The sequence below is a fragment of the Neodiprion lecontei genome, chromosome 7 (genome assembly GCF_021901455.1).
Source record: "Neodiprion lecontei isolate iyNeoLeco1 chromosome 7, iyNeoLeco1.1, whole genome shotgun sequence".
Lineage (NCBI taxonomy): Eukaryota > Metazoa > Arthropoda > Insecta > Hymenoptera > Diprionidae > Neodiprion > Neodiprion lecontei.
Window position 1 is genome coordinate 1,527,203 of NC_060266.1, and position 22,194 is coordinate 1,549,396.

Sequence of the window (22,194 nt, forward strand, 5' to 3'; positions counted from 1 at the left end):
CAATATCAATGGCGAAAAATCGTCGAATCGTCAATATTATTATACCTGGGACATTTCTTCTTGTTCAAGGCTCGCTGAGGACTTCCACCGGGATGTGGCAGAGATTCGTTGCAGGTGCATTCGCCCCTGCGTTTTTTCGCCGGGTCGCATTTGCACGGCATTTTTGACGCAACGTTTGATAGCTGGTGATTTTTTTTTTTTCCCCCTCTCTTTTTTCCTTATGCTTTCTTGTCTTTTACTTCAAACCACGCAGCGAAAAAATAATTCTTTCATCGTCGGATCTTCCTCAACACCTGCGAAAGAATTTTTAAGACACCAAGAAGGAGAAAAATGTATCTGATAATTTGACGTTTTTTATTTTTGATGGGTAAAAAACGCGAGAATACCGCGACGGAAAAAGTAACCAACGCGATCTGCACTTTGTCTCTGCCGACTTCAGACTGGTGAACTTTCCTCGTGAAGTTGGACTCGCGAAATCGATTCGTTCAATGGCCCGTAACGATTTTCACTTCCAAAATGCAGCGACTTGGGTCATCGACGGTTAAGTAATAATCGAAGATCCAAGACGCCTGGAGACGTTTTCCGCTCTCAATCAATTCCATCAAAGTTTAGTTACTAAATTGGAGATTGGAGTTGAATTTTCCGTGAAAGCGCAGCCGGCTCTTTTTCCCAGTTGCAACTTTACCCTCTGAAACAATAGCGGAGGCAGAAACTTTTCTCGTCATTTTCTTTTTCTCACACCGATAACGAAAAATCGTTGGGGTGATGTTGGGGTTGTTCACGACGATGGTGACGATGATTAAATCGAACGCGGTGACGCACAAATCTAACCGATGAACGGTCTCGGGATAGAAGGGGAGGTGTGTTTTCCTTCTTCCTTTACGCGTAACGGCATATATGTATAGGGTAGGTACACCTAAGAAGTGTAACAAATGCGAGGAATCGAAGTGGCTCGTTTCTCCTGGATTTTCCGGCCTCTCTCGCCCTCTTTCCCTGCTTGCCCGATCCTCGACTCAGACGCGAGGAATTCCGTCGTCTCCCTTTCATCGCTCAACTCCGTCAAGTTTCTTTCTCTTTCTCTCCGTCCCTCTCACGACCCTCTCTCGATGCCACCGAGGTATACATACGTACACTCTCGTCTCTTTTGTCTGTCTCTCTATGAGAAAAATCTATTAGCCCGAAAGAATACCGGCTTGCGAAAATTTATGAAGCCATAAACCTGCGGAAACTCTCGTCCTCGTACTTCTCGATCGCGTGGCAAACGACGACGAAGACGACGACGAAGGCCGCCATGCCACTCGAAGAGATCTACCAGCACAGGAGTCTCTTTGTAACACCTTACACCCTCTCTCAGATCTCGTTTCTCAACGTCAACGCGCCTTTTTTATACCACATCAGCGCGAAACCGCGTATTAAGTTCTGTTTTATCGATGGATTTATACGCTAGTGTTAGACCGACGGTCGGTAAAACAGAATACGAAATGATTCATCATCGCGAATCGTACCTTAGTTGTTATATATATATAATCAAATCAATTTACTTCGAATCAAATTCTTCGATCGGTGACGTACACCGTACTTTTCGACGCGGTTAGGTTCAAATTTGTGGAAGTGAGACACAAGGGAACGAAAGAAGGGATCTTGCGTCTAACCGCGAAGGGAGAATGAAGGGCAAATCCGCACGGCAAATAACAATAATTCTCCACGCATTTAATCGTTACCCCGGGCGATTATTAGCCGCAGGTTTTTACGGTGGGGTTTCACTCTCGTCGTCTCGGTCGGTCGGTCGGTTCTCGGTGAAACCTTTCAGCGATAGTAACAAGCATTGCCTTCTCTACAGGGCCCTTAATGCTCCTGATTTATTCGATCGAGATTTTCGAGTTGTGGGAAAGCGATTTTTCTATCTGTGGATAAATTTTAACGAAGTTGTTGTCAATACGAGCAATAATAAGCTTCCGTAAAATTCGCAATAATTCTTGTCCAGCTCCAAGAGAGATTAGAAAAGTTATCAAGCCTCGCATCTGTGCGCAGAAACTTATATCACATGTTTGTAACTTATTCACCTTCGGTCTTTGCACGAATTCACGATCCAGTTTTTTTTAATTTATTCGTTTATACATACACCGCAATATATTCAGATCGTCGAAACTTTACTGCGAATAAAGCAAGTTTACTCGAATGGAAGCGAAGAATGAAAGGAGCGGGTAAGAGAGAAGAATCGACAGCAGCAGTAGCTAGTCGTCGTCTTCTTTCCATCGACACGTGGATTCCGGGATGAAAAGGCGATCATGAAATATGTAGAAAGTTCGCCGAGTTGTTTCATTCGAAACGGTATATCTTCCCCGATTTTATAAGACCTCTCTCTCTCTCTCGCTCTCTCTCTATATTTTTCTTTCTCTCGACGCAACGTACAACGAGAATAAGAACGTGTAAAACGAGTGTATTAATTTTGATTCGCAACCTTTTTCCTCCGCAGTTCTTCTTCCTCCTCATCTCCCCCACCCCCGTTTTCAATTTGTTTCACTTCCTGCCCGTCCACGAAAAAGAGGAATTAATTGATACGCGAAAAAGAGCGAGACGACGACGAAGAAATTACATGTTATTAGTAAGGCGGGGGATTCGCAAGCCTTGAGGATAAAATTCGCAGGAGAAAAGCGTCCGGAAGTTACCGGCGTGGCTCCGCAACGGCGGCGAGTTCCTAATTATCGCAAAGCAGATTTCATTAGGCGGCTCATTTAAAATGTAATTTCTCGGCGATCGCTCTTCGCCTTCTTCGCCTTCTAGCTCATTTTCTCTTCCTCTCGTCCTTAACCCTTATATATTATATACACCTGATACCTACGTAACCTTCGTTATACCCAAAGTCGAGTTAATTCAATCGTAGCGACTCCTTTGACGAAAATTTGTCGAAATTTTATAAGAAGAAAATCGTATTGTTTATACACGCGGTTGTTTGTTTTATGAAAATACTCGTTAAAGTAACGAAAAAACATTTCAAAGATTGTAGGATCGAGAATAATTATTTGTATCAAAATTTAAAAAAAAGAGCTAGATCTCGATCAATGAAGAAAAAATTCTCCAACAACGGGTACGCGTAGGAGAGGTGTTTGAACAATGTTGTAGAAAACCTCTAATTGCTTTTTCGTTTGTTTTCAATAAGGCAGTCTCAGCGAAGTGAAAAAGTCGAAAGCAAAGACATTCGAGGCCGTCACGTTTTCTTCATCAACATTATTCAACGCTTTTTAAACATTTTTTCACCGACTATCGTCTTTGACGATAAAAGAAAAGTATCGGTTTCGGTCGTAAATCACTTCAGGTTTTCTAAAATATGAAAAACAGGCTTTCGGAAAAATGTCAGTCCGTTCCTCTGTCCGAAAAAACTCTCACAACGATCTCGGAAACGGCTGTACGAAAAAATTCCGCACTTACAGAATTTCACAACGAAATGACGGGCGTGAAAAATTGCCACGTCCCGTTTAATTCCAACTTCCGTTTCAGCCAGAAATAAATCAAACAAACGATCACGGTTTTTTTCCCGCTTTACGCATATTTATTTTCCGAAAAATATGTAAATCGTTTCCGTTTTTCGGAAATTTCCTTCCTTTCAATTCGTCACGCGATCGTTTTAAACAAGTAAAACGAAGCTCGGTACCGACCTGTTCTGCTGTTCGTCGACAGTGGCGTGTACGAGGAGAGTCGCTTTCTGAGCGAAGCAGGAGCGGTGATTATCGCCCCGGATCGGCGCTCACCGTTTCTCCAGCCAATCTCCGTTGGCTGGCAGATTTTCGCCGCCCCGACAGCCAACCTCCGTTATCACCTTCGGCCTTCGCATGCCAGGCGGAGAATCCTGATGGACACATAAATAGCGTATGATTTTATGCAAGATTAAACAATACCAGTCATACTTTTATACAACAATTCGTTTTACCCATTTATAAAGAAGTGCGAAACAAAGTTTATCCTTGTTATTACCGTTGGACGGAAACTACGCGAAAATTTTTTTCAAAGACGAGAACGGGCTTTTCACGCTATGCGTCAAACTTTTAATTTTTTCATTTTACTCGCTTTGTTTTTTTCGAAACGCTCTCCTTGACGTCAAACGTTGGTCGGTTTCGCATGGAATTTCCCGTATATGTATACGTACGCGTAATACGTACGACGGAATATCACCGCTTTATAAAAATATCATCCCGTTATTATCGTCTCTACCACACCCCATAAATTAATTTAATTTATTATTTATCTTTCCCCGATGCCATTTTCCTCTCTTCCGCTTCACCTCCTTCAAGACAACAAATAATACTTTATATCCTATTTACAACACCCTAGCCAATACAACCCTTCCACCCTCCCTTCCTTCCTTCCTTCCTTCCTTCCTTCCTTCCTTCCTTACTTCCGTCGTCGGGACTCGGGTATATGTACCTGCTCGTATATGTATGTATGTATGTATGTATGTATGTATGTATGTATGTACCTATAAGAACTGCGTACAGCATAGCGGACCGTATACTTTATTGCACATAATACGCGATAGAGTGAAACGCGATGACGAAATGGGGGTTGCCTGGTTTTTACCTGTTGAAGCTGCGCGCAGGAACGCAACAATAATAATAACAACAATAACAACAATTTCAAAGACTAAGCTGGAATAAGTCGTCCTTGTTACGTTTTTTCTTTTTCTTTTTTTTTTTTTATTGTCACCCTATTCTAATTTTCGTATTATTCGCGTATACTATCGGAGAGTTCTTAAAAATGTCATTTTTGAATTTCGACTCTCTCACTCTCCCAAATCGACTCCAAATAATTCAAAATTAATTCTCCAAGTTTTTGCCGGAATTTTTATCTCAACTCTAACATCTGCCTGTAAAAGGGTTCATTTTTCCAACCAACCCTTATCGTAGCAATATTAAGTAACTTTGGGGTTGTTTGTTCGCCATACTGTATCCGCCGTTTTGAATTTCAAGATTTCGAATTCAGGTACGCAATCAACGACCCAAGAAACACCACTGTATCAAATTTCAACTCGCTTACAGGAAGGGGTTAGAGTTGAGATAAGAATCGAATGAATAAGGGAATTGTTTTTGAATTATTTACAGCCGATTTGGGGGGTCGAGGCATTAGAAATTCAAAAATGACCTTTTTAAGGACCACCCTAAATTTTACACAATACATAATTGCCCTTCAATTTCCAATATAAATATTCCGCGGGTAAATTTTTTCCAATTCCGTTCGGATCTGTGGATAGAATGCGAAACGGCGACAATAAATAAAATGACGGAAGTAAAGAGTCTTTAATTGCAGAATTGCCATCAACGGGCAGACAAAAAAAAAAAAAAAACACAAAGCAGGAAAAAAATAAAAACGGGGATGGAATGAATTGTTATTTACAGAGACATTATAACGGACCTGCATTTTATTTTTTTTTCCACATTAAATTTCTTCCTTGTCTTCGATAATTCGTTGGCATCGTCGAGATTCTTTCTTACGTTCGCTGTATCTTATCGAAATAATCAGATAATGGCAAAAACTGGGAGAACGGAGTCCGGCTGACGGTGAAAACGCGTGAAGAGCAACAGCGAGATGACGAGAGGGGGGGGGGGGGGAGAGAGAGAGAGAGAGAGAGTTGCGAGAGGGTCGAGGGGTCGAAAACAAGGAGGATCAATACCACCGTCGTCGGCGGCTGAGCAAACTTTCTGCTTCCTCTCCTCGTCTCTCTTTTCTCCGATTCCTTATAACATATACACACGATCAATTATTACACAGACGTTGGGCGAGATGAATTTTCATTTTTCCACGTCGTACGATCGCGTGAAAATATTTTCTCATTTTTTATACTACAAAGAATATTTTGTGCAACCGCGGTAAATTTTACGCGTTGCTTACTTATAATAATTATACTCGCATATGCGTGTTTTAATGCTTCGGGAGATGAAAAAGGTTGTAATCGAAGAGCTGGAGGATTATGCGATAAACATCGGACTAATAAATATATTTTTAAAAAAGTTTAATATTTGAAAGTTCGAAAAAAAATTTGTGTTCACAAATATCGGCACAGATTTCTCTATGTTACCGCTGAAAAAAGAAAATAAATTCCGCGCATCTCAGACTTAAAAAAAAAAAAAAAAAACATTTGTTCCGTCACACAAAACAGCCATCGAAGGATTTAAGTATAATACCCAATTTTCAAATTCCCAAAAACAGCCTGTTTTTCCGAAATTTCAACGTCGTCGAGGCGGTATTAGAAATTTTTTTGTCATTCCTGCGGCCCTTTCGCGAGAGCTTATATCTTGGTGAGAAAAAGTGCAAGAATCTCATAGTAGAGAGAAATCTAATTGTAAAAGAAACGCCCTTTTCCGAATCGTCCCAACAGGTATGTATGTGTACAAAATACACACGGAATAGAAATTTGTTGTTTGATTGTATAAATTGCTAAAATTAACAAGACGAGCGATGACAATCAGGGATTCGTTTGCTTTGCCATCGTTGAAATTTGTGCAGCTGCGTAGAATCTTGCGCAAAATTATTGGAAGGGTGCGCGAATAATTTTAACGTGACGTACATACGTATACGTACATATGTATATATATATGTATACACACACACACACACACACACACACACGGCTAATCTACTCTCTTCTCCGCCTGCTTGCTGAGTGCAACGGCGGTCCAAGTTTGCCTTATAAATTATGTCACTACGTGCAGCAAAAGATCAAGGCGACGAAGCCGACGACGAAGACGAGACGAGAGGTGGGTAATTGATTAATTTAATTACGCGGAGTAAAGTGCGTATATGTATATAATACTTATTATATGTTGTCATAAATTATCGAATAATTCTTTGCGCGCACGTGATGAGAAAATATTTGTTCTGAAATTAGGTGACAAAATGAAAGAATCGTGGCTTCAGAGAGATTTAATTTAATCGTAAGATAGAAAAAATGAATTGATAAATCGTAATGAAGAAAAAAAAAAACCGCAAGTACGAAATCTCGTTTCCAACCTTCCCGAATATTATTTTCCACAAATTTTCCATTCACAGGCAAGAAATTGTTCGCACAATTTGCAGAAGAAAAAAAAAAAAAAAAACTGCGGTAGTAAATTAAAATACGGTGACAATATATGCATAATATTATATATGCCTCGAAATTTTTCGTACTTGAAGTATAAATATAACTAAATTTAACATCCGCGATAATATTTTTTTTTTCATCGGATTCTATCACATGTGTTGTTCTCACGACTCGTAGAACAGTTTTTATCGGTCGAAATTGTTTTACCCTTGTCAAATAACGAAGCGGAGTTTTAACTTATAATTTTAAGCGATAAATATATGTGTATAAAAATATTATTTTTATCCTTCGCGTGAATAAAAATACAATATTCGTAACGGGAGAAAATTCTATTAAAAATTTAAATCAAGTAAATTACGTACTTCTTTTTTTTTCGCAATTTTTTTATATACATATGTATATATTTAGCGAAAAAAGAAAACGATTTGAGTTTAGTATATTCTATAGCTCTAATCAGGCTGCAGAGTTTGTAATGTTATTTGTAATGATGGATTTTTCGTGAGGATGAAGTTAATAACGTTACTGTAACGATGCATGTTTAGGTGAAAATCGTTACTTCGCGCCTTTAAGAATATCTGAAATTTTGGTGAAACACGATAAATAACATTATACTCATATTTTACAAAGCCAACTCGTTAAAAGTCATTCTAAAATTGCGCACCAATGATTTTTTTCCCGATATTTCATCATCGTTATTGGAAGTAAAAAAAAAAAAAATCTTCATTAAGCAACTCTAGATTTACCTGAAATTTAGTAAACCTTTGATACAGCATTAAAAGACTTGAGATTTTGTAAATTCAATTTCTTCAATTATCCCAAAGGTGCGGGTTGGTAATTTTTGTTTATAAACGCTGTTAACTGCAGCTTGATTAACTCTAAAAATTATCAGATGTTGCGTAAAACAAAACTTACGTTCTCAGGGATGAAAAACGAGGCGGAAAAAGTTGCGAATAATCTCGGGGCCTGTGTCCTGCAGAAAGTGGCGATCAAAGTAGCGGTAGAAGTGTGATATAATCCTTATTATCCTTATCCAGAGTGGCACCACCACCACCACCACCACCACCACCACCACGACCACCACCACCACCAACACCACCAACCACCACCACCACCAACACCACCAGCACTACACGAAACTAAAATAGACGAGGAGAATCATCGTCGTCTAAAATTACTTTCGGTATAAATGTTGTTGTTGTTACTATTATTGTTGTTGTTATTATTATTATTCGTATTATTCATTGCACTTGCACCCTGCACAGAAACCGCTCTGCCGCACCACAAATTCGATTATAATATATATTAGAACGATACAGATTTGTTTTTACCACTTCGGCGAGATGATAATAACGCGCGAAAGATTTGCGGGTTAAAAAAATTAAAAAAATTTCCAGTCCTTTGTCATCGCAGTTTAAATACGACGCAACGATCCGCACCGACTGTGCAAATATCTATAAAAAAATAATTACAGAACGTTATACTTTCGTCTTTGCTGTTCTCATTTTCACACTTAGTTTCTTCATCTTCTTCCTAATTCCTTCCTGTTGTTGTTTTTTTTTTTTGTTTTTCATACGTGAAAAATATATTCATAAGTGATGTTTCATTTTCGTTTGATCGTGTTTTGTTTTGAACGAACAGACGGTTAAAAAACGAAACTGCGCAAGTGAGAGAGTGAAAGAGATAAAATTTTAGGACATTAAAATGCGAAGCGCTAAAGCGCGTGATTTACAGAGAAGGAGACAAGAAAAAAGAAAAAAACAAAAAACAATAGTGGATAGAATTTTAAAAAGGGAACGTGGCAATCGGATTGAAAAAGTTCGATCCTAACCTTGTTGCCATGCCATGCACAATAGAGTGCGACCGTTTCGTACTCGCATACGAGTTTCTACGCTTTTGAAAAACGATTTTACCTCTCTCACTCTCCGCGTCTCCTCGGCTCAAATACCTAATCATCCATCATCCGTCTCCTCCTCCTCTTCCTCGTCATTCTACAATAAGAATGATGCCGCGGAGCATCGGCATCGAATCTCCATCCTCAAATCGGCATTTCGTACAAGTTTCCGCGCTGTATTGCCAACAAACAAACGACAACAATTTCGGTTAATTTCAGACCTATTCAAACCTTCACTCGCGCACAGGTTCAATCAATCGATCTATCCATCTGTCCGACAATTCTATGTCTATCTACCTGTTATTCTCATCAATTCTTCTCGCTTCGCAGGCGATAATCAACAGGAGTCCCGACGACATATCCACGCGTGAAAACTTACGATTATGCAATTTTTGATCAGAATTATCGATCGTATGTACCGTACATACGTACGTACACCTTCCACTCACGATAATATCTCCGAAAATCGCGAGGGTGGAACGACGCGATACTGGCGAGATATACGGATGGCTGGGGATGAGGTGATGATCAGCCGTCTGAAGTTGGCAACGAGACGATGCGATCGGCCGCGGACACGCGGAAATCGGAATCGACGCGTTGGGAATTCTTCGTGTTCCGAAAGCGCGAAGAGCACGCGGATGCAAGATGGCGCCGATTGGGGGTAGGGGGATGTTTTTCTCTTGACCAGGTGCGTCGAGTGACGTCAGCAGTCCCGAAAACAAAAGAGAAACGAGCCCAACGGATTCACGCTGCGCCTTTTTCGAGCCGCGACTCGCGTCCTGGCACCAGATCAAGCATCCTCCGCGTTGCTGCCGCCGCTGAGGGTTGCGTATCTACGCGATTTCCACCGCCCGACGACCCGCCCGACATCTCGCCTCCGGCCCCTAAACTAGGCCGAGAACATGGCCGCCGCGAGCCCCGCGTCAATAATTTTCACCTGTCCGAAAGCCTGTCACTTGTCACACTGCACTTCGGACTCCCTGGCTGTCGCTTCCAGCAAATCGCACACGCGGCGATTGTTTGGCCTCCGATTGGCCTAGTTTTCGGCCTCGGCCGCGGTTTTCACCCTTTCCGTCCTTGCTTTCCTTCCGCACAACTAGCGTCCCGAGGTCGGGGGTTGAATTGGGGCAGAGCGAGGTGGGCCTCTGTTGACCAGTCGCGCGACTCGCGGATTGATCGACACGCGCGACGATATGCCAAGTTTCGATCTCGGTTTGAACGCGGGAACCCCTTTCGCGATACCTCGTAATTATTTCACGAACGTATGGAATTACTAGAACGATGGGGTGCGATTTTGTACGCGGACAGCTGCGAACGCCTCATAATATCCTTCCTCGGCGACTGCGCGCGGCACACTGTCAGTTGACACCTTTCCCACGCATGAGCCAACTTTTTCGCACACGGAAACTGACGAGGGTCGACGAAATTTTGCGAGAAATACAGGTGGGGTGGAAAGCGGAGCTTTCTGTACTCACCCTCTGATATCGCTGCCGGCAAACCCGGCTCAAGTTGAATCTCCGTCTGCGGCCGGTTCGAGACTCGCGGATTTACGGTCGACTCGCTTGTGGCGCCATCTCGTGTCGAAACTACGTGTATGCGTGCGCTGCGCCTGATTTTGGCAACCGGGAACGCATACGTGCGATAGGATTTTGTAATTGCGGACGACGATGGTCGTTTGGTTTTATTCAAAATTACGCCTGTGAGTGGGAACCGGAATTGCAGATATGTCAGCGGAATTATCTGATCATCGGATTCAACGTTGATTTTACGATAGAATTAGATTCCGTTTTCCTAGGACGCCTAGAAGAACGAGGTTTGAACCGTATCAATTTAAATTTCGTTACTTATGAAAAGAGGATAACCGCGAAGTTGCTATCTACATTTTTTTCCCAATATTAATGATCTGGTCGAATAAAAATCATTGCTTCACATCTGATCGAAGATCATTGAATCTCGTTGAAGCACTATCATCAGGATAGTTGTCTTCGCATGGGTGGATTTTGCTAATTTATTTTCTTATTTAAATCAAGTTTATAATAGAATCAAATAATAATCATTCGCTTCCTGATCCACTTGCTTGAGCAATAAAAATAAATAATAGTTCTTTTCTTACGGGTGTAGATCTGGAGTTGTAGGATGATAATTTTGGTAATTCCAATCAGCATTCCCGCCACCTTCTTCTCCTACTGAATACTCCATCTCTAAGTCTTCGATGGCTTCCTAAGAATGTCAAGAAATTGGAATAGAAAAAATTCAAAAATATGCGGTAAACGACTTTCTAATTTTTTCATCTCAATATTATCTGTTTTTCGGACCTCGGGCTGGAGCATCGGCTCAATTCTCAACCGACGCAGCTCGTTTTCAAACTGCTGTTTCCGTTGCCAGTGTTCCTCGTTGCTGCGATATTTCCGCAGCCAAAAGGCAAGGTAGCCAACAGGATCGGCTGGTTTTTTATTCGCTATATCTCTCAAAGCGTGTGTCAAGGGCTTCTTGAAGTGTCTACGCAGCCAACGACCGTCGTGCGAAAGCGGTATTTCCTCACTTCCGGTTGCTGTAACGGTGTAATCGAAGAACTGTTCATATTCATGATCGCTCAAGTTTGTAAGATTCCCCGAATTTTTCCCGCCTAGCTTGAGACACAATAATAACGCCTTTAATAATTAAAAACAAACACTAGATTTTCTCACCAGAGATGCTCAAGCAGCTCGGAAGGCTTTCGACAGTTCCTTTTTCGTCTGCATCGAGTCCGTCAGCTTCCCCAGCATCATCATCGTCTTCCCCGTTATATCCTCGATGCTTATTGGATTTTCCTCCGGAGAATTTTCCCCTCCGAGATTTCCACTCTGTTTTCATTTTCCTTTTCATCGTAGCGTCGGAGTCGTCTTTCTTTCTTCCGTAACGTTGATACGCATCCAGCTTCGAAGAAAAATCGAGACCTCCATCACCCTCGGTTTTTCTCACCTTGCCAAGAAGGGCTGCTTTTCCGTCTTTGGACTCAGTCCGCAATTTTCCTCCTTCGACAGTCGCCGAATTTTTCAAATCTCCATCGGCATCAGCCTGCTTTACATTTGGCAAGAGCGACAACGATGACATCAACAATTCCTTCAGGCTTTCGACGCTGGAGTAAAAATGATGACCGATGAAATGCTCAAGGAGTAAAAGAATTAACAGTGGCATTTCAGTTCCGAGTTTTTTTAATCATAAAAATTTCCTTCAAATACCTCACGTCCCCGTGAACTCTGGCTCGCGTTTTACCAACTTTCTCCACGACGACATTGAGAGGATTTCTTAACCTGGAGTTGGTTTCCACATGATTTTTCGGATGCTCCTGTGCCCGGGGAGTATTCATTTTAGCTGCCATGCCAGTAGGAAAAATTGATGAATACTTTTATTTAAACGATTCTCATTAAATAATTTGAAATACTCGTATCCTTCTAGATTTATCTTTCACTAATTCTTGTATCACCACGGTAAAAAAAAAAAAAAAAAAATTCAACGACGATCTGTCAAGTTTAATCGAGTTTCAGGAGCATAATGATGCAGACCGTACGATTTTGACGTAACCTTCCCTATAATGTCATTCGTGTCAACTTTGGTAAAGTGAAACCGAATTGTAGACTTGAAGTGAGATGCGTAAGAAGTATTCTGGTAATAACTCAGTGGTATAGTTGATTGAAAATAATGATAATAATGATACATGCCTGCATATTTTAAAATTGGACTAATATTAATTCACACAGAGCTTGAAATAACGTAATAATTAATTAAAAGCTTGAAAATGTGATAAAAATGGACAGTGACATAAAATACAAAATTTATTTTACGAACCTCGGCTGCCGTTTTTCCGACGATTTGCAATAAAATATAAAAAAAACAGAACATTGAAATAAAATAATAATAATTGTGCTGTTCCATTTCTTATCCTTAGTCAATATTTGAGTTAACTTATGTGAAGTTGGTAACCATGAATTATATCATAGATATGTAATAGAAACATTTGGTCATCGCCTCGCTTATATTCGAGATTAATATTATCATATTTTGACGTTTGTGATCACAAGAGACGTACAAATATCGTTGAATTCATTGCATGATCAAAAAAAAATAAAAATTATCATCATGTTGCTGCAAAAATTTGTGATTAATTCGCGAAATGTCAGAACAAGAAGTTTGAGACTTATCGGTAAGTTGCATTTACTCCACAAATCTACGAACTTAATCAAAATATTGTAGACTCAAGATTTCAGTAGTTGTAGGATAATTTTTCGTAGCACAAATTACGTCGAGTGTATCACATTAAATATTAGTATTAGTAGTTTTAAAACTCCGAACCCATATTACGAAACTGTAGATTACAAAATTCAAGTTGCTTTCTAAGGATCGTTAGTAATTTTTATATTCCCAATCGAAATAAACTATCCCTTTACTCAGTAACAAGAAGTATTTTATTACGTTAGTTTTGATAGTCTTTATTTTTTTTTTTTTTTTTGCTCAATTCTTTCAAACTGTTATAACCAGACTTGCATCGCGCTATGCGCCTGATGCGCTTGTACAAGGCAACTCAACATACACGGCAGCATATTCGATAGGCTGAAACCTCTGGCACAGGCGTCCATCATACATATAGTGTGCATACCAATGGGTCCAATGCACCCATAGTACACCTGCGCTAATTCAATTAATTTCCGCTAATAGGATCAGCACTTGCTACTGCACCGGCTCCACTTGCATGTGCACCTGTTTCCATGCACCTGTAGAATAGTACGAATTCCGCGAATACGCCTAGCGGTAAAGACCCCAACTATTTCATTCATTGTTTCGTTCGTCCGCACCCCAGACGAAAAATTGATAGTAGACAGCAGCAGGCAATGAATCGTGGTTAGGGTTGTAACAATAAAGAGCATGAGAACTGTCGGATGAGAATTTTTGTATTACCAAGAAAGAGGTTAGAATACGTTAGGCGATAAACACAATATAGAAATTTATGCGAGTTTTCAATTTTTTTTTGGTTACCCGACTTTTACCCTTAGAAGTAATAATATGAACGATAATAAGAAAAATATATAATATCAAATAAAAACGGCTCGAACCCGAAGACAGAGAAAAAAAATAAAAAAACATCAGTTCCTCTCCTTCTCTTTTAACTGAAAATTGATCGTTTCAAAACTACCATATTACAGATTCGTATCGCCTCGTCTTTCAGAGGTGTGCTACTGGTTTATCCTCAAGTCAGGAAGCTGGGGTAATAGACTCTAGTGATACCAATTGCTTGTCAGCGAATTCAGATCAGTCAATATTATCATCTGGTACAAGCGACATGACTCCAAAAAAAATGAGACTCGCCACCAAAGTGCAGAATCTCGTGAGAAATAGAAAACAGGTGACTGTCCGCATAAACTACTCAATTTTCTACAGTATTAATCGCATTGCGACAGGCTATACCTGCTTATGTATCTTCGCCGTTCAAATTTTGACCACAAAATGTGCGAGTAAAATTTTTTTAGTCAATATTTGCGCTCAAGTGTTACGTTGGAAAATAACAATGACATAAATACCTCAGATCTTGCTCTGACTTCACGATTTTGTAGCTTGAAGCAGAAAATGGCATAGCACTGGAGTCTGATGTACCCAAGGCTGCATCTAAGACGAGCACTACGATGGAAATAGCAAAGGGAAAGGCGAAGTTAAACTTGGGAAGCCTGCTGCCTAAAGGTAGTGAGGAAAAAGAAATTGTTAACATAAAATCAGTCAATTATTCCTCGATGTTTACCACAATTTTGCTATAGGAACGGAGCCTGATAAAGTAAAATCTAATAAACGTCTGCTGCGGGCAGTCGTGGATATGGAAATGATGAAAAGTGAACTGAAGCAGCGTCAAGATCCACCCACAACTTCGGAGGAACAGCTTTTGTCCGCCAACCGACTTGGTTTCGAATTTTTCGACGTCCCAAGTGAGACACTGGCGAAAAATCTTCTAGGTATTACATAATTACCTCAATAATTGTTACCAGGCAATAATTTAGCATGCTAATCCCCCCCTGTCGGGTAACTATTTGTCCGACGCAGGGAAGATTCTGGTGAGACGACTGGAGAACGGCACCATTTTGAAGGGCAAAATAGTCGAGACCGAGGCGTATCTTGGTGGCGAAGACCGGGCGTCGCAGACCTACAGGAACAAAATCACCCCCCGTAACGTCCCCATGTACATGCCACCCGGAACGATTTACGTCTATCTGACGTACGGCATGTATCACTGCTTCAACATATCCTCCAAAGGTGAGTTGCTGCATCCTGCCACAGCACCAGGGGCCTCGGTTTTCATCAGAGCGCTGGAGCCAATTATTGGCCACAGCTACATGGAACTGTTGCGCAATACGCAGCTCAGCAAGGGATCCAAAGAGAAGGTCATGACGCAGAAGTTAAGAATTTTGAAGGCGCACCAGCTCTGCAACGGGCCCGCGAAACTCTGCACCGCGCTCGAGATCGACAAAGAAGCCTTCAATGAAAAAGACATCACAAAATGTTCGAGCCTGTGGGTCGAGAACGACGAGTTGAATAACGATACTTCCCTTACCATCATATCCGCGCCTCGCATCGGTATCGAGTCTGCGGAGTCAGAGTGGGCCGCAAAGCCCCTTCGGTTTTACATATTCAATAACGCTAGCGTTAGCCAGAGAAATTTCGCGTGCGAAAACTGGTTCTGATCATAAGCTGAGGAACGAATATAACGACCTTTTAGAGTTCTTGTAAATTCCAGTAGATGATCAGCGTGTAGTGAGTTTAAGCGCAATCCATTTCACCCTGTATCTGGTCTCGATCACGCGATTGACCGTATCCTCTTTCCAGGTGAAGGAAGCGGCGTGCTAATCAGAGCGCTGGCGCCTATCGAGGGAATGGACCAGATGGCAGAGTTTAGAAATTTGCCACTACCAGGTTCGAAGTCGAAGCAAGGCGTCGACAGGCCAAAAAAATCGGCGAAGAACTTCAAAGTCCACGAGCTCAGCAATGGTCCGTCAAAATTTTGCATAGCGTTCGCGCTCAGTAGAGATCACACAAAGTATTCAGCATGCGAATGGCGAGGGCTGTGGATCGAGAATGGCGAAGAAAACGAAGGAGATGGCGTCATCGAAATAGTAAAGTGCCCGAGAATCGGTATCGACAGCGCTGGTCCCGAGTGGGCAATGAAACCTCTGAGATTTTACGTGCTTGGCGATCGGTCTGTTAGCAAAATAGATAAAAAAATTGAAGCAGAACTCAGAATGTAGTTTCTAGTGGCAAGATTATTTATTCTTTTTGTACTACTCAGAATCGCCCACCATCTCCTTCGCGCGTGTCAATTATTCGGAATCTCAACACTGATTATAGGTGTAATACTATTATTATGTAATAATTTGCGGCCGATGGTAATTCCCGCACTCTGTTAAATCCCACGCCCGCATACGCCAAAACAGTATTACCTTTTTTTAAGGCAAATTTCCGTAAAATGCATATGTGTAAGTGATAAACTAATATTTGTGATAAATGTCGTATGTTTTATAAAAAAATATTGTTTTTGCATTCATTTTTAGGCTCTTGTCTTTACGTCCCTACTCGGATCTTTATTGCTGCTGTGAACAATCCTGTACAAATAACAAGCCAGTGATCAGAAGCTTTGTTGTTTAAATACACTGACCTGCTCTTCACTTCGATTCCAATCTCGCTTCGGAGTATTTAAAAAATCATTTCCGCTAGTTGTTGTAGAGAATCAAGAATACGACTCCTTTGATTATCCACATTGTCATTCAGTCCCACTCTTTCATCACTCTCTCGTAATCTTCCTCCTCGATGAACGGCTTGTCTATCGATCTGTAAAAAAAAGCACAACTCAATACTGAGATTCCGACTATCCTGACATTCTTCAAAGAATTCGTTCCACCAGAATGGCATATCAAATTCAGATATCAAATTAAGCCAGCACTAACTCGATCATCAGCTCTCCGCAGTAGATGCACTCGGAAGCGATAAGATCGTCGATGTCAGCTTTGATCTGATCTTTGGTGGACAGGGAAACTGAGCCGATGGAATTTGTGTCCTCCGCTTTCCCAGAAACGGTGGTTAACTGACGCTGGAGATCGGCGAGCTTCGTTCTCTGCTCCATGGAGAGCATGGGAATGAGGGCGGCGACAAGACAATCGCTGTGGAATCTGTGGCCACAGGGAAATACATAAAACGACCTGAGCAGCAGCTGAACATCGCAAGTGTTGCAGGTGTCCTTGGCCGGGATGAAAATGCATCTGAAATTTAAGAAGCGGATCAGCAACTTTCTCTTCCAGATTTTTTCAGGTAGCAAAGAGACTCTGTCTTCGCTTTCGGGACAAAAATAGATGTACCTGTTTCTAAACGACTGTATATCTTTCCTGATCAGCTCCGCTGCCTTGGTCCCCTCTTCCATCTCCTCCTTGAGATCTTGGATGTGTTGATTATACTCCTAATTATGATTATTAAAGGCGTGTTAATCTCGAACCGTTAGCTTTGATTGCTCTGATCAAGCATCGCGTTTCTTCTTTTTTTCCTTTTTTTACCTGTAAAGAGTTGCAGATGGCGTCTTTGAAATGATCGATGGTTACGAAATCCGAGAAAAACGGAAGAATGTCTTCGATTCTGACCAAATCGCACTGCTGCAGAAACTCCATTGCCTGTTTGATATCATCCCGCTCTCTCACCACATGCTCAGCTGCGAAAAACACTCGATCGTCACCTCGAAGGTGGGATTTATACTCTCTCGACTGAGTCGCACTCACCTATTTTTAGCCAAAGCTTCTTCCTTAGCTCGTCGTCGTTCTGCGAAGGCATAGAGGCGATCTGCTTGGCCAAATCGACGCTTATTGTCAACGCCAAGTCAACCGCTGCCGTCCAGAGCCCAAGCAGCGCCGATAGCTGGACACAGGCCTTGGTTAGTTTCACCTCCTGACAGAGCCGCAGTGCAAAATGAACGTCGTACGGAACCATGCCGATATCTTGACCTTGTTTTTTTTTTTTTTTTTTTTGAAAATGGAACAAGTATAAGGTTAGTGATTTCTAATCATCCGTGACAAAGGATCGGATATCCACCTTGGGAACTGATGTATCGCAGCACCTCGTCTGGCTTGTAGCGTGTGTACAGAGACAGAAGGTAATTGTGGATCGCCTGCTCCTGGCATCCTTGTTTGTAGATGCAGAATTCCAGGTAGCGAATCACTTCCTGGGCCTGAAACGTGCCGATTAAGTTGTTTCGCACCCTTTCTTAGTCCTTTACGGTTTTCTATTCTTACGTGTTTCTCGTCGTTGTTGCAGGAGACCAGAGCAGGCAGAAGCTTGGACGGCTTGAGCATCGAGCCTTGAGAGATGAGCGCGAGTGCAGTGGGTTTCGGAAGCTCCTGCAAGAGCGTGCCTGCGAATTGATAGAACAATTCTCTGTTCCCCTGACTTTTCAGAACGTTCAGAGCCTCCATGTAGTTGTTTTTGTACAGATGCTGGCGTATTACTTCCTCGTAGTTGCGGTGCATTATCGTCAGGCGAATCAAGTTCTCCTTGTCTCCATGGCTCGCCATCAAGTCGTATATCGAGCTTTTGTGCATTCGGATGCACTCCTGTGGAAAACGAATACGATAACAAAAAATCGCTCGAAAATTATTATCACTCGTATAATCTCACCTCAACTTTCGGTATTGCCAAAAAGCTATCAAACTGTTTCTGCAGTTCTTGATATCGCGGATTATGGAGATGCGAAGTGTGGTCGCCTCTCAGAGCACCCATTTGGTTCATGAATAGTTCCACAACCCAGATGACTATCATTGTCACCTGAGTTTTATCCTGCGGTTTGAGTCCCTCTAATTTCTGCAAAAATCGATAATGAGCCCAGAATTTCTCACCAAGCTGTCCAATGATCCTAGAAAAGCCTTGCCTTTTTCAGAAACGTTTTCAATGCCTCGATTTGCCACTCCTGCAAAAATTTCAATGACACCTCCTCAAACGACGAGTGCGTGTCGGCGTAAATGATCGCACTCTGATCGTATCTGAAATCGAGATCAGATTAGCAATCTTTAATGGAGGGCGTGATGAGTTGCTTCGAATTATATACGTACTCCTTGTTTCCAAATAACATTTCCGCCTGTTTTACGAGCACGTGATCGATGTGCGCCGGGTTATCCTTACAGTATTTCTTGGCCAGATCGAATTCACCCTTGTCGACGTAAATCTGTGGAAATCAAGAAGCGATTTAATATGGGCAAAGAAATCGTCCTGATGGCAAAGAGAAACGCGTTACCTGCCAAACGTTCCTGTCCTCCTTGGTGACTTTGTATTTGAAGACGGCGCGTTCGCTAAAGGCCCATATAGAGCCTGTCATGGGATCCTTAGTTATGTTGACGAGCTTGCCGAATGCCTGCGAAAGAGATAAAAAAAAGTTTCAACAATTAAGCAGAAGCACGTCGATAGGAGAAAAGAAACTCATACATCGTTGTAGATGTCTTCAAAGATCAGCTCTTGGTTGAGAAGGCAAAGTCCCTTGACGCGGTCCGAGTACAAAAGCAGCGTATGAAATTCGGTCAGCACAAACGATAGCGGCCTTTCCGATGAATGCGAAATGTTTCCACCAATCAGACTCGTTTCCGGACACGTTATCACCTTTTTATTCACCAACACGTTTTTCGGGTCGACGTTGGGATCGATCTGAGCGTATACTATACCGGTTTCAGTCAACCAGCCAAAAGACTTTGGCAGCTGTTTGGGTTCCGAGTAATAGAACTGCATTTTTGAATAAGGCAGGGTGCTGTCCAACTGATTGAATCTCTCTGTGGAATAAATGCAAATGAATTCGATGTTGCTAGATTATAGTCTTATTCTGCGGATTGACTATGATGCGGCAAATGTTACCCTTGGCGTTTAAATATCTGTTGAAAATCTGCTGAAGCAGCGGCTTCTCGTCCAAAGTAGTGACGGAGCCAATGTACTGGTAAATCCTGATCAGAGTTGTAACCACCACTACGTATCTGTCACTGTTTCCCAATCTATGAAACTCCAGACCTGTGATGGGCGGCTTACTCTCCTCGCCTATGTCGAATACCTGAATAAAAGAACGGCGAACTGTGCAACGTAGAAATGGAATTGCCAGTCCATTTCAAGCTTACGACTGATTGAAATAACTTTGTAAAAAACATGGTACAGAGTTAGATTTTTGTTATTTTCTTATACTCACGAGTCCGTCTACCTCTTTACTGCCGTAGAGAGGCAGATAATTGGGAAGCTTAGAAACGAATACCAGTGATTATCGCTTCTGCTTTCATTTTCGAATACCGTCAATAGCGCGTACTTGGTTTTACCTCGACTTACCTGCCTCCAATACTGCTCCAGGCTCGTGTTAAATATCTTGTCACCATCAAGCGCGATTTCAGTCTCAAAAATCAGCCCCTTTGACGTTCCGAGCAGTATAGGACCCGAGGTGGTCTCTGAAGTGTTGGCGAAATTCCATCCTACAGCAGTGATCTCATGACCTCTGAATTTTCCAGCCTGAAAGTTAGAATCGCAGGTTTAATTCTGACTCAAGAAATTGATAATCCATGGTTTTTAAGTTTTCAAATCTTCAAACCAAAGACTGGTGTTAGATATGAAAATAGCAGTGATAAATTTAACTGAACACTTTGTAATTAATACTAGCAATATTATTGAATTTAATCTTATCAATTCTATCTAATTTGGTATTCAAGAGATTGAATAGAAATAACCCGATTGATGTGATACGTACTGACTTTTGTAAGGCATTTGACCAGGTTAATTATACAATTCCTTTGTATAAAGACTAATATTAATATTGATTCAGTTCATATTATTGTCAAAAAACTATTTTCTAAGTATAAATAAAATACTGAGTGCTTATTTTATAATTTGTAAAATTCATTATGTTATTGATATGCTTAAATTGTTAGATGATTATAACCAGTCAGACATTTTAGAAGCGCACATTGATTTCCTTTATTTTGTGAATTATTAATTGATTTGCTCGTGTTCTCTCACTAATGCATCAAGTAATGTACCGAAGGCTACGCCTGTATAAGTTTAATAAAATGAAATGTTTCTAGTAGGTACGAACTCGCCTTACCTGCTTAAGTTTTGTCGTTTTTCTGTGTAGATAGAAGAGCTCTGCAGGCGGAGTCTCCCCTTTGCTAGGAACCATTGCGAGTAGCAGATGATATCCAAGGGGATCCAGAAAAAGACCGGACAATTTCATGTTCGCCGAGTACTTTGAGATGTCGATGTCTGATCGAAACGAAAGTTAAGTTTTAAATCAAAATTCGCGGTAGATTGGAACTGAATATCAATTTTTCAAGTCAAGATACCCTCAGGTTTGTCTGGGTGCTTCATGTCTATGCGTAATAGAACGTTGTTGGCCATGGCGATGACAATCAAGTTGCTGCTGACTGCGAGATGCGTGATATCGTCCGAGGGCAAGAAATTCACCTTCTGTTTGGTGAATATGGGACCATCATCCCGAAGCTTCATGTGAATGAATCCAGTCGTGCTCTAAGAAAAAGAACTCTCTATTTAGTAAATTTATCGGTAATCATCTTTGCCAAAGAGTTTTAATAATAGAAATCAATCTTCGTAGTCGGAGTCCATTGAAAATATTTGTCCAGTTTGTTACATGTTCTATTCCCAGCGGATGAAATAACACTCACGATATCAGGCCTGATAGACGGAGCCACAGGATGTTTTGACCTCTGAGAATCTTGCTCGTACTGATCGAATATAGATGTCATTTTCAGGCTTCACGAATCTCCGATTGTCTGTGCATTTAATCAAAGGTTAAGTACATACAATGGCAGAATCGGATGTATGAGTATAAGAATGCTTCAAACGTCAAATTGACAGTTGTCAAACAAACCCGTTTCAGAACTAGAATAATCGTCGAAGTAGTTCCAGTGTATTCGAACGTGAATAACAGAAGGTAATAAAGATATCAGAAATTCGTAAGAAATTTAGTTGCTCTGATTTTTCTACATAAGTACGTTCCACAGAGACTGACAGTTCGAGAGGTTAGGGAATTAGCAGACGAAACTCCTCCCGCTGTCGTTGCTCAAAGCTCCCGATTCGGCCATAGGTTGTAGACGAGTGAGACTCGTCTGGGATAGAGATCCCGCTCGGCGGCAGCGCTATCTGGCGGGCGGAGAAAGAGTATCCATAGATTTTTGAGTGCCTAAGAGCTAGGGAAATGCAT

The 22,194-nt window shown here is 41.4% G+C and overlaps 4 protein-coding genes across 14 annotated transcripts in view; 1 reads left to right on the top strand and 3 right to left on the bottom strand.

Annotated features, from left to right (window-relative positions):
* The window catches only part of LOC124295437, a 58,787-nt gene extending 50,678 nt beyond the window's left edge, over positions 1 to 8,109 (bottom strand). For 4 of the 5 annotated variants that reach the window (XM_046745431.1, XM_046745429.1, XM_046745430.1 and 1 more), the window contains exons 1-2: positions 7,985 to 8,109; positions 3,657 to 3,847 (exon numbers count right to left, since the gene is read on the bottom strand). The gene's annotated coding sequence lies outside the window, so the exon portion shown is untranslated. The remainder of the gene's footprint in view (positions 1 to 3,656; positions 3,848 to 7,984) is intronic. The other variant, XM_046745428.1, reaches the window with a different exon arrangement.
* Positions 1,092 to 22,098, bottom strand: LOC107220605 (vacuolar protein sorting-associated protein 18 homolog). Of its 5 annotated transcripts, XR_006905372.1 has the most exons (20): positions 21,862 to 22,084; positions 21,656 to 21,763; positions 21,317 to 21,500; positions 21,079 to 21,236; positions 20,313 to 20,489; positions 20,179 to 20,226; positions 19,857 to 20,046; positions 19,437 to 19,774; positions 19,249 to 19,365; positions 19,067 to 19,179; positions 18,886 to 18,997; positions 18,636 to 18,818; positions 18,254 to 18,571; positions 18,054 to 18,189; positions 17,744 to 17,965; positions 17,525 to 17,676; positions 17,333 to 17,430; positions 16,925 to 17,236; positions 16,554 to 16,808; positions 1,092 to 1,102 (listed from the first exon to the last, which is right to left on the bottom strand). XR_006905372.1 is itself a non-coding variant. In XM_046745433.1 (19 exons), exons 2-19 carry the CDS (start codon positions 21,734 to 21,736, stop codon positions 16,745 to 16,747), a joined length of 3,003 nt encoding a protein of 1,000 aa, XP_046601389.1. In that variant the 5' UTR covers positions 21,737 to 21,763; positions 22,003 to 22,098; the 3' UTR covers positions 16,536 to 16,744. The 5 variants fall into 5 exon arrangements, 4 of the variants coding, with proteins under 4 accessions (XP_046601389.1, XP_015514751.1, XP_015514752.1 ...); XM_046745433.1 differs by lacking the exon at positions 1,092 to 1,102 and having other exon boundaries at positions 16,536 to 16,808; positions 22,003 to 22,098; XM_015659265.2 differs by lacking the exon at positions 1,092 to 1,102 and having other exon boundaries at positions 16,536 to 16,808.
* LOC124295438 lies at positions 8,182 to 14,625 on the bottom strand. The gene is made up of 7 exons (XM_046745437.1): positions 14,519 to 14,625; positions 12,185 to 12,291; positions 11,651 to 12,081; positions 11,279 to 11,514; positions 11,077 to 11,183; positions 8,983 to 9,137; positions 8,182 to 8,613 (listed from the first exon to the last, which is right to left on the bottom strand). The coding sequence occupies exons 3-6, from the start codon at positions 12,054 to 12,056 to the stop codon at positions 9,056 to 9,058; spliced, it is 831 nt and encodes a 276-aa protein (XP_046601393.1). The 5' UTR covers positions 12,057 to 12,081; positions 12,185 to 12,291; positions 14,519 to 14,625; the 3' UTR covers positions 8,182 to 8,613; positions 8,983 to 9,055.
* LOC107220586 (DNA-3-methyladenine glycosylase-like) lies at positions 13,658 to 16,674 on the top strand. Of its 3 annotated transcripts, none has more exons than XR_006905376.1 (6): positions 13,658 to 13,908; positions 14,144 to 14,343; positions 14,552 to 14,675; positions 14,750 to 14,941; positions 15,030 to 15,737; positions 15,810 to 15,946. XR_006905376.1 is itself a non-coding variant. In XM_015659244.2 (6 exons), exons 2-6 carry the CDS (start codon positions 14,281 to 14,283, stop codon positions 16,226 to 16,228), a joined length of 1,008 nt encoding a protein of 335 aa, XP_015514730.2. In that variant the 5' UTR covers positions 13,667 to 13,908; positions 14,144 to 14,280; the 3' UTR covers positions 16,229 to 16,674. The 3 variants fall into 3 exon arrangements, 1 of the variants encoding a protein (XP_015514730.2); XR_006905377.1 differs by having other exon boundaries at positions 14,167 to 14,343; XM_015659244.2 differs by having other exon boundaries at positions 13,667 to 13,908; positions 15,030 to 15,239; positions 15,810 to 16,674.
* Positions 22,099 to 22,194: the final 96 nt, after the last annotated feature.